The sequence below is a fragment of the Centruroides vittatus genome, unplaced genomic scaffold, assembly GCF_030686945.1.
Source record: "Centruroides vittatus isolate TY-2023 unplaced genomic scaffold, ASM3068694v2 contig_799, whole genome shotgun sequence".
In the NCBI taxonomy this organism is placed as follows: domain Eukaryota; kingdom Metazoa; phylum Arthropoda; class Arachnida; order Scorpiones; family Buthidae; genus Centruroides; species Centruroides vittatus.
Window position 1 is genome coordinate 2,427,790 of NW_027122516.1, and position 12,263 is coordinate 2,440,052.

At 30.9% G+C, this 12,263-nt stretch overlaps 1 protein-coding gene across 1 annotated transcript in view; it reads right to left on the reverse strand.

Moving 5' to 3' along the window:
• LOC136981891 (calcineurin-binding protein cabin-1-like) overlaps window positions 1-12,263 on the reverse strand; it is a 55,200-nt gene that overhangs the window by 27,959 nt on the left and 14,978 nt on the right. The window contains exons 8-12 of the mRNA XM_067278266.1: window positions 12,080-12,128; window positions 7,807-7,907; window positions 5,599-5,665; window positions 5,300-5,522; window positions 5,032-5,234 (exon numbers count right to left, since the gene is read on the reverse strand). Of these exons, the coding sequence (XP_067134367.1) occupies window positions 5,032-5,234; window positions 5,300-5,522; window positions 5,599-5,665; window positions 7,807-7,907; window positions 12,080-12,128 (643 nt within the window). The remainder of the gene's footprint in view (window positions 1-5,031; window positions 5,235-5,299; window positions 5,523-5,598; window positions 5,666-7,806; window positions 7,908-12,079; window positions 12,129-12,263) is intronic.

Sequence of the window (12,263 nt, forward strand, 5' to 3'; positions counted from 1 at the left end):
GTGAAGACCTTCCCGACGAGTTTTAGCATAAATGAAAGGCCATACGTGACATTGCTAATATCAAGCGGTATAATTGTTGTACGCAATAAACAGAAAAGCAGCATTAAAGACGGATGACTTTTTTTAAAAAATCGGGATGTCAAATGAAGTGCTAATGTGCATACGTAATTTACCTCTTTATGCTTGCAGTAAATATGGTTTCTGTCGGCTTTGTTGTACACACATATGGCATAATATACAATCTTTTAACATATGTGTTTCTATAGAATAAAGAATGGAGATATTAAGAGACTGAATAATTTCAAGTGCGGGTACTTCACTTCTTACGTGTAGAGGGTTAAATAATGGATATCTCCCTGGGTGTGTGGAAAAATCTGTTGTTTGCCTTATAATGGATTCTCAAAACAACAGATAATTTTCAGTGGCCCAAGTGATCCATTAAAATGAGATTCTACTGTATATATATATATATATACAGTAAACTCCCAATTATCTGGGCTAATGGTGGGGAGAGGTGGCACAAATAATCCAAAAACACGGATAATCCGAACTATAATTATTTATTTCTAAAATACAACATATTATACATTTCTAAGGCAGACAATTATTTTAACATGTTTAATGCTCATTACTAAGAAAATCTGTGATTTTGGTTTGTTTGCAGGAATCTTTTAATGATTTTTTAATATCAGTTTCAATTTTTCTAAGAGCTATTATGTCATTATACTCGAATTCCTATTAGTCAATGTATTCCAACAAAGTGTCAACAGAATTCGGGGCTGTGTTGTGACTAATGCGATTGACAATTTCTTCTTCTCTACTTTCAGCTTCATTCTCTTGCTCTTCTGGTTGAATGAGATTGGAAATAATATCCGCATCACTCATTATTTGAAAACCTCCATCATATGAATCATGTTCTAATCACTCCTCAATATTTTCTCTATCAACATTTTCAAAGCCATGTAAATTTGCACTTAGCTCACTTATTTCAGATACTGTTTCACTTGTCTCGGGCTTGATAAAATTCAAAAAATCACCTTCTACATTTGGTAAAATTTTCCTCCACAATCGAACGAGTGTTATTGGCTTTATTTTGTTCCAAGATTGAGTTACGCCATGTATCGCATCCAGTATTGTCGTTTTTTTCCAAAATTTAATCAAATCATTACCTTCATTACATTTTTTAAAAAATTAAATTCATGCACAGGTAATCCGCAAACCGGATAATCCGCACACGGATAATCGGGAGTTTACTGTATTTATTTATTTATAAAAGGATTTATAATTATTTCTTTGTTTTTTAAAATTTTTTAATCCTAGAGAGATTATAAAAATCTATCAAAATATTTTGTTTTAAATACTGTGAACTAGGATTGTATTATCAATACATTGAAATAATAAATTGGTACATTATATATTATTAAGTACTAGCAGATAAGCCTGGCGTTGCTCAGGCAAAAAGTAACGATAGCGAAGATTAAAATTATTACATTATAGCCAATCTTGCCCATTTTCACAGAATGCAAGAATTAGGTTCCCCTGTTTCCAGACTAATTAGAGAATTTTTAGATGGGTCTAAAAATATGATTGATTTCCCGCAAAAAAATCGCATCTGCGCCTGTAAATCTTGCACACCGCTTTCTCTTAACACTTCCATTGTTAAGGAATAAATTTCTTTCATCCCCACATGGCACTCTACTAAAACGCAGTTAAAAACAAAAAATTGCATCTAAAATAGTACAGTAAAAGCTGAGTTCTTTAGGATAAGCCTTAATTCTTTCCCTCTTCCCTGTGGGGGAATTTCCAAAAATCCTTTCTTAGTGTGCATTCTTGTAGCATATCCTATTAAATGCAGTCAAAAATGCAAAAAAAACCACATCTAAAATAGTACAGTAGAAGCAGAGTTCTTCAGGAACTTTTAACTCCTAACCGTTTGGGCTCTGCACTGGGTCCAGAACATTTGAGAGTATTCAAGAGTGTTCTGGAATGTTCCACAATGATCTGGGATGATGTGGAATGCTATCGAATGTTCTGGACTGTTCTAGAAATTTCTAGAAAGTGAAACTTCCAGTCCTTATATCTTCAACAGCACACCCTTCAGGTAAAAATGGGAACCTTCTTCATGGATGGGGGATAGAGGACTACCACACCATATAACACCGTTGATCGTACCCGGACTCGTTTTTGAGTTTTAGCAGCACACACATTGTACACTTACTTTTATAATACATATTGTCAGTAATAAAATGATTATTTACATTTTTTAATTTTATAATACATATTGTCAGTAATAAAATGATTATTTACATTTTTTATGAAAAATAACTTTTCAAAATCATTAGATCAATGATCAGATGGCAGAGCAATAAAGGTGTTCACTACCACTCTAAGGATGTGAAAGCGTAACTGGTCAGGTCAAAAGACTGGGAATTTTTCAGGAGTTGGTCTGTCCCAGATACGTCAGGCCACGTTCCTCGCCACATCGTGGGCCTGGCGAAACCCATAATGAGCTTGAAAAACAGACCCTCTTAGTGCCCACAGGGTAGAAAGAGAGGCAAAAATGAAAAAAAAAAAGGTTCTTTTTTTAGCTACAATAATTAAACTGATGCAGAAATAATCTGAATAAGAAAACAGCAAACAGTTAACAGAGTGTTCTAAGAACATATATTTGATTTGTGTTTCAGTTTTGGAGTTTCAAAGACAAAAAGTATTTAACAAACTCCTTCAATTTTAATTTAACTTAGCAAACTTTGAAAATAATTACATAATATATTAATTGTAATTACAAGAATTAAAATGAAATACATTCACAATAAATATAAACCTTTAATTCAACAAATAAAAGCAAGGAATGAAGATAATGGTCTCATAAAATATTATACAAAATCATTAAAACTCAGTGTGAAATACTACAAGCAGAATAATTTAAAGTATTGTAATTTTTCTCATATAAAAAAGAAAACAACTAGACTAATAAAAGATGTATTGTATGATAATAAGTTAGTAAAACTTCTTAAAGCTGTCTTTAATCAATCTATGGCATAAATACAGGATGTCTGAAAAGTTACCATGCAGTGAGAAATTTGTAACGACATTAAAATTATATGTACAGTATTGCATAGAAAGACCCATGTATGCAATACCGAATGGACAACTTACAGGTCTCTTATGCAATGCCATACGTATAAATGGAAATCAAATTACAAGAATTTAATGTAAATTCATACAGCCTTTCAAATAACTTAGTGTAATATGATTATAAATTGTCATTCAGTAAAATATTAGTGAAAAATATTAAATAATAATATTAATAAAAATTGATGAATAACAGTAAAACCTGCAAGAAACAGAAGCTACCTTTATTTTGAAATCATCATTGTATTTCTTTTTCTCCACAAAAATAGCCTGTCAAAGGCAGAACTTGTGACATATATATGAATGGAAAGCTATGTGTTATACCTTTGTTATTAATTCACGTTAGTTAGAACCTGTCAAAGAGAGAAACTTAAACAAGCATTAAATCAAAAAGCCTGACAAAAACATTAGGAATGAAATCAACTTATATTGTTATTTATTTTGCTTATATCATGATGGATTTTAGGGAATACTTTAGTCAAATAATATCATAATTGGAACTAACAAGTTTATAACAAAGTTTCAAAAACAATATATATTAAAACCCCATTAAGTCAAAATTTGAAGGATAAAAAAAAGTATCAACTTCGAGTTTAATACCTGATCTTCTAAAATTCTTCTGTGGTCATAAATTTCCATTATCAAGTCATTTCTCAAGAACTTATTTATGGAATAATAAAAATCATTTACAGTTTATGATGCTTTTGAGTGCATTGTCAAGGCACCCCCTTGTAATCCCAATCAAAATGCCAATAAGGTACTGTATCAGTAAAAAGATTTCAATGAGAGGTTGTAATGACATGGCATTGCATTCAGCATGGAACCATAGTGTTTGTTTATCTTAATTGTCTGTATTTTCACAATATGTATGAAAACGAAGATATGAACCCATCAAAGGGTGGAGAGTATACAGGAAAATAGATTCAAGTTAAAAGTACTAACAATTTTAATTTAACGAGATTGTATTACATGATAAACCTTACATACCGCACTTAAGACCTGTAGACAGATTCTAGTTATAATGCAGTTTGACTTAGAAAGGTTTTCATGTATATGTAATAAAAGCATAATGATATGTCAAAACACGAACTACAGTTAATATCATTTACATGAACATAATACCAAAAAGAAAGTGAAATATGCTAAAAAATTAATAAACTTTAAAAAGTAATCTTGAATATGTACACTAAATCATGCAACAAATTTAGATTTAAACACTTTTCGGTTCCTATACGTCTCAAAAAAGTATGTGCCACTTTGAATTCAGGTAGACTTCATAACTAGAGTGATCATTGTCATGAAAGATTTCTGTTGGCTACACTTTGATAAAAGAAATTCTCGGCATGTATAAAGAAATTTGAACTATTCGATTCTGGCCAAAAAATTGTTATATTTTCTGTCTCCATCTGAATTTATGCTGTATTTTACATATTTGCATTCCTAAGTCCACTTTAAAATGAAAGATTGCTCTGCTTTTCTGATGCACTGACATATTAAAAAAATATTACCAAAAATGTTGAATACATCACCATTAATTATCACTAAGACAAATAAGGAAGCATGAGTATGTAATTCAAGCAAATAAACTATCAGATGTGACGTACTTTCTTTTTTCTTTTGAGAGTATATGAAAATGTATATTTTATTTTCTGTACCTTTTCCTTTTATTTTGATGTCATTTGAATGAATGTAACAAATAACATGTCTAAATTGAAAACTAATAAAAAAAAAAAAAACCTTCATATTATAAAACTATATAAGCATGAATGTTTATAGTCCTGTGCAGTTCTTTCATATATTTTATATATTTTACTGTATTAGGAATTTAGTTAATGTAGTATTCCAAAATAATAAAAATCACTATTTTATAATTAACTTAGTATGAAAAATAATTACCCTAGCAGATCTTCTTTTGATTCCAGAATCCATACTTTCCATAATTAACCGTTTACGTTTGGGTCCTCGTTTCTGAGGACACCTGCGACCTCTCTCTAGGCACGATGTACTTTCTGAGTGTACAGTTCTAATTTCCGTACTCGTCGCAGTGGTTACAACGCAACCAATTGGCGTTTCTTCTGTTTCCATTAATATCGATATTTCTAATAAAAATATAATGGTAATTAAATTTTTAAAATGAATGTTAAGAGTCATTATGTCTAAGTACCTCCCGTCGAAGTCACTTTTTCTTGAGAACATAACTGTAATGCTTGACTAGACTGGGAAGTTGGGACCGATGCAGGAGAAGCCGAAGGAATGCTGTACGCTTCGGATGACGACGAAACGGTAGCGGGCGATGACGATCTTTTTTCCTGTTCCGGTTTTGTTTCTGGCAGTGGTTTCTCGGGAGTTTCTAAATATGTTGCCAAGTTGAGTCTACATCCAAAAGACTAATTTTTGACAATTATTACAAAACCGAATTTAGTCGGAATACTTAAGAGCAAAAACAAGTATTTATGAACTTACAATTCTTGGATTTGAATTCAGAATATAATCGTACATAGATATCAACCTTTCACCTAACTGTTTCCATCTGAAATTTATTGAAGATGTATGTATACATTAACCATATTTTAACATGTAAAAAACTTAAATTGAATTTTAATATCTTAATATTTCAAAGAATTAACAGTATCTTTAATTTTTAAATACAGTAATGTTTTATTTATTTTTTACACAAGAGTCCTGAAAGGGTGGATATCAATTGTCCTTCAGGACGAAAAGTCCTGAAAGACAAATGATATCCACCCCAAAAAATAAAAGTAAAAGTAATCAACGAGTATACATGAAAAAATATAAGCTACACAGTTAAAAAAGTAAAATACAGTCAAACCTGTTTTTATGCGCTCTTTTTATGTGCGATTTTTATTTGTGTGATTTTTTTAAAGCAAATTTTTAATTTGTGCGGTTTTTTTGTGCGATTTTTTATTTGTGCGGTATAGTTGGCGACTAGTCTCGTGCGATTCGCCATGTCTCACGTTGACTTATTATAGCTAAATAAACTTATTATAGCATAAATGCACTTATTATAGTAATATTATTGCATGAATATGCGAAAAATGAAATAATTTATTTTTTAAGTCAACAAAACACCACCTGGACAAAAATATGTAAAACAGACGATGGACCAGACGATGCAGTCAAGTGCTGACATCTGTTGTCAATAAATTCTATTTCGTACGGTTTTGAGTTATTTTCTATGTGAGACTTCTTTTATGCGGTCCCTATTGACCGCATAAAAAGAAAATATTTTTTTAATTGTGTTGTGAAAACTATTTTTTATAGCCCCTCGTGAAGTTTCGTGCGATTTTTTTTATGCGTTTTTTTAATGCGGTCCCTATCCCCCGCATAAAAACAGGTTTGACTGTACATAAAAATTAAAAAGTGTGTATTATGTATTAGTTACAACTATAAATTATTTAAAATTGTACAGCATGTTTTACATTTTAGCTTAAAGCTAGATAAATTAATAAATAACAGATTAATTTGAGTACAAGGTAAATTACATAATCTGTTAAAAGATCGATAAATCTTATCCAGTGTGTGGCAATCTTGTCCAAAAGAGAAGGTGGTGCCATAGTCCATATGTGCGTACTATAATCAATACAAGACCAAAAGTTGGTAAAAAGAAATAGCACTCAAATCACTTTTAGAAAAGACAGGCTTACAAAAATGACATAAAACTTCATGCCCAATAGCTAAGGATTTAACCAATTTATCGACATAATTTTTAAAGGTATTATCGTCAAAAATTATACCCAAATTGTTAAAAGATGTGATGTAACAGGAACAGAATCGACATAAAAAGCAGGTAGAGGAGAATTGCAGATCAAAGCAAAACACACAACTACAGTTTTTTGCATGTTCGTTTTCAAATTAGCAGATTTAAATAGATTTTTTTCATCAAAAAGTTGTAAAATTGTAAGATCGACGAATCAAAACAAATCAATATTATGTTATTGGCACAAGCTGCAATACGAGATTTAAGGCGGCAAAGGAGGTGATTAAGATATAGGGAAAAGAAAGGACCCTGTTGAATGCTGCATAAAGAAAACAGTCAAGAAAAATAGTATTGATTATATTCTATATATTTTATAACAAATATTTACTATTGAAAAAATACAGGGGCTCAATTTGAATTAAATGAGCAGTAAGATACAAAAAGCTATCTTAAGAAAATGTAGAGAAAACAGGATAACTTGAATACAGGGAACATCTAAAAAGAGATTGAAAGCCAGCAAGGCCAGGAGATGATGATTCAAATTAAAGAAAACAGGGTGGAGTAAGAAAAGAGGGAGAAAGGAAAGTGAAAAAATACATTTACCTATTTCTAAGTTTTTGTTTACAATATTTACAAATATTACACATTACACATTAATTTATGTAATTTATTTAAAAAAATAATATATTAAATCTCGCTATCTTCATAGGCTCATTTTGAGAGTTCATTTCAAAAGAAAATGAAATATAATATATTAATTATCATTGTGTTTAAATAGCACAAATAAAATGCTTTGACAGTGTTAAAATGCAAATATAATGAGAAAATATAAAGTATAAAATAAAGTCAATATTAATGCATATGAATGAAACATTACAGAAGTATTATTACTACAAATCATCAATAAACAACAAAAGACTGTAAACATAGAGCCTTTTCATAATAAAACTTACTTAAATTCGACTAGAGGTTGTTTAAATTTTAATTCCGGAAGTGGCGATGATTTTGATAATTCCCGTTTTTTCTCTCTCATAGTTAGTGCTTCATCTATAAACTAAAATAACGATAAAAAATTATAAATTTTAGATGCCATTTAAAATAAAACAATCAAACAATGAGTTTACTTGCAAGGAGCAGACTTGGCAATACCGAGAGCCAATGGTACAGTACATGGCTGACTCATCACTTGCCACTGACTTATTTATCTAGAAGTTTAAATGCCATCCCTTGAAACCCTAGCAAATAAATGTTGGAGACTTAAATGTTTCTTGTGTCACTTAGCATGTAAGAAATAAGCGTGGCTGGCTCAGTTTTACTAAATCTACTTTGTAAAGTAAACTTTTTGTTTAATAATTCAATATAATGCTACACAATAATAAATAATAAATGTTATATATATATATATATATATACATACACACAGTGGAAACTTGATTACCTGAAACTTGTTTTCAAAAAGAAAAAAAACTAAACTGTGTAACATTGTATACATGTCAGAAAGTATAATACAAAGAGACCAAACTTTCCATGTAACTGGAAATAACTACATCATCTGCTGATTGCAGTACCGCAAAACTAGGTCATAATACACACAACATTGCATTAGATTTTGAATAAATAAATTTACCGTCAAATATAGTAATTGCTTTACAATATTTATTGTTCGTGAAACTACACAGTGTGTGAAGACCCGAATATAAGAATAACGAGATTCGATTTAAATTTTTTATTTTATTTACCAACCGATTTTCGACAGTTAGGGTTAAATCAAACACAGAAACAAAAAAACGGAAAAACACCGACAAATTTTCTCGTAAAAATTAATCATAAACCATCGTTCTCACGGTAATACTTCCTTGTAGAAGATGAGTTAACTGTTGAAAAATAATTATATCATGTAATTCACCATTGGTCAAAAAGGACTTCCACCCTTGACGTACTTCACAAAAATCTCGAACCCGAGATCCCGAAATAAAAGGAAAACGAACGATGACGCAGAGAGAGAAAGAGTTTCGACAACTGTCAAGTGTGTGTGTGCCGTGGATTATCATCTCCCGCCGTTGAAGCCGTCCATCCCATCTATCTACAGTCCATTGACTCTTATTTTCAAGCGAACTCTCGTTCCTCGGACTTTGTGCAAATCTCAGGATCACTAAGGTATTTATCCTACTCGCGATGTTTTGTAAACTCTCTCTCTCCAATCACTCGAGACGCGGTTTAATAATTCGATTCGATGATATAAATACTTCCAAATATGTTAACCGCTCGAGCCCTAATCATCCTTTCGACAACCGAGGTCGAACCTCAAGGTCTTGTGCCGTTAAGAAGTAGAGAAGATAGGATTCATCTTCCATCTCCTACCCTCGGTTAACCTCAAACAGTGCTTGATGTACCAAAAACACAAAAGCAGTGCCCACCAGTAGCCAATTCGATAAAACCACTGAAAACAAATAGTCAATTGGTATCAGTTCACTTAACGAGCTGGCCACATGAAGTTTTTCAGGTTTTCTTCATGTGTCTAACACCTAAATAGGAGCCAGTTTCCCAGAAAGTCCTCATATTATATTCTGGCGTTTGACAATGTTTATTTTAAAGGTAAATTTATATCAAATTAGAACATAAGTATATTTTATAATAATTAACATTAAGTATATCAAATTTAAACTTATATTTATTTTGTAATTTGTTGTAATTTTGTATCATCAGTAATTAATCAATTTTATAATTCTAGTAATTACAGAAAGTTAATAAATAAATCATGAAATATAACAATCACTGTAAGCTTTCCATATCTAGTCTCAATTTTCATCTATCTAACTCTGTTCTCAAGATTAATGAAGGATAGACAGATGGACAACAGTGGAAATTTATAGGTCTGCAATTTGAAAAATTGCAGCCCAATTATAATACAGACTAACAGTGTATAAATATATGACAAATAATGCATATTCTGTAGATAAATATCGAAACTGAGCTGAATAAAAAAAAATTCTATAAAAATTAATGTACAGTAGAGCATCGATTATCCGACCCCCGATTAACCGACTTATTGGTTAACTGACCATGTTCTAGTCGGCAAATTCAAATGTCCGCTAATGATGTGGCGCTACAATATTTGGTTATGTCTTGGCTACTTTAATATTATTTTTGTTAAATTTTTGCATGTTTTAGCTGGCAGCACTGGCTCGACCATGAAAGGGAGGCTAGTATTTAAACCAGACCTAATACACTATACTAATAATGTATTTTTTCATACTTTTCGGTTATCCGACCAACCCCAGTCCCCAATTGAGTCGGATAATCGATGCTCTACTGAATTTTTAAACTCTACATACACTCTAAATGTATTATACTCTATCAAAATGTCTGGTAACTGCATTGCAGTTTCATCAAACAGATGCTGGACTTGAAAAATAAAATGAAGTATTGCAATCTAGCATAACTTTATTTATAAAAATAGATCATTTCAAAATATTAATACAGTGACATTCCATTGACATGTTGGGATCAATGTGGTGCCAGGTTATAGAATATGGCCACCTTACCAGATGGTGGAATATTTTCTGATTTTTTTTTTGATTCCCCAGACACAATTTTGCATATCCTTGTGTAAAACTATACAAATCTGCCTTTTATGATTCTTTAACATGCCATTTCAATTTTTTCAGGCTATTCCTATCCTTGGTTGGCATGAAACAAAAATGTGCTATTCTTACTTTTAATGCTTTGTATACTTTTATTGCATATACGTAGGCTGTTTTTTTTTCAAGCTTCGATGGTCCATAAAAAAAGACAATAACAAAATGAATTCATTACCAAAAGTTAGGTACAAACATGGTTACTTTTTCGACAATCACCATGAAGATTGAGGCATTTGTCATATCTGTGGATTAGCTTTTCCATCCCATTGTCATAGAATGTTGCCACCAATAACTTGAGATGGGCCCTAATGTTGTTTTGAAGATCGTCATTATCTTGAACCTCTGCCCTCCTAGCCACTTTTTCTGTTCAGAAAAGAGGTGGAAGTCACTCTACTAAATCGGGGTAATATATGCTGGGTGTTTAAAGGTGGCAAAAACTTCCACCTCTTTCCCTGAACTGAAAACGTGGCTAGCAGGGCAGAGGTTTGAGACTAATGATGATCTTCAAAACAACATTAGGGTCCATCTGAATTCACTGGCGACAACATTCTATGACAAGAGGATGGAAAAGCTCGTCCACTGATACAACAAATTCCTCGATCTTCACAGCGATTATGTCAAAAAGTAACCATGTTTATACCTAACTTTTGGTAATAAATTCATTTTGTTATTTACACTTGTCTTTGTTTTATGGACCATTGGAGCTTGAAAAAAAGACCACCCTCGTACATACATATGTACTCTAATTATGGAAGTACAGTATATGAACAGTACTGTACTGTACTGTTTCCGTGATAATTATTGATTCCAAGTGTGCTAAATATTTATGCTTCTCATATCAAATTCATGCACTTGATGTCTTTGGAAATCTTTAGAAAACTTATGCACAAGCTAACTGGTTTTACCTTGCACAGCATCATGTCTTGGCATTTATCATCTCTAAAAGGAGAACCCACACACCTTTCCAAGAATTGCAAGATTTGAGCACTTTTACACAAAAATCTCAACTCCAAACATACCCAGTGCCCTAAGATTGTCTTGATAACTTGGAGAAACAAACATATTCTGATGTTTATTAAATCTATGATTGTTGAGTGCTTCTAAACAGTAAAAATAGTAGTGTTTAAAAAAAAATAACATCTCCAACATTCATATGTTGCATATTAGCTTACAAGAAGTTAGGAACATTCTTTTGATTAATTAATAATAATGTTGATATGCTGCTTTTTTTAAATAAAAATTTTTAAAAATAAATTCAATCTCAATTAATCTAAAAATGTTCTTATCTGAAAATGTAAAACTGAGAAAAGCAGATGAATTGGTTCATCAATAACTGAAAAATGTTATGTTGAATTTAGCATTCTTGAGCAAAATAAAATGGTTACACAACAGTTAATAAATGCAACATGATTGTTAAGTATTGTTTTAAGTTTTATTCTTATTATAAAGAGCCAAAATTACAAAATAAAAAAAGTTTCTTTAAATTAGTAGTAAATTAATAATAAAATACTCTCTTATATTTGGAGTTCAATAAATTTTGGATTTTTATTATAATTAAATTATCTTTTTATTTATCAAAACATACCTTTTGACCTTCAGATTTATCAAAAGATGCTTTGTAAATAGATTCATCACTGAAATAGTTTCAAATTAAAGTAATTAGTGAATGCAATATCTAATTCAATAAAATATAATTTTTAAACAATTTTAATTATTAATAAAAAAAAATTATCTGAAGTTCAAAACATAAACAAATGTTAAACATTTTC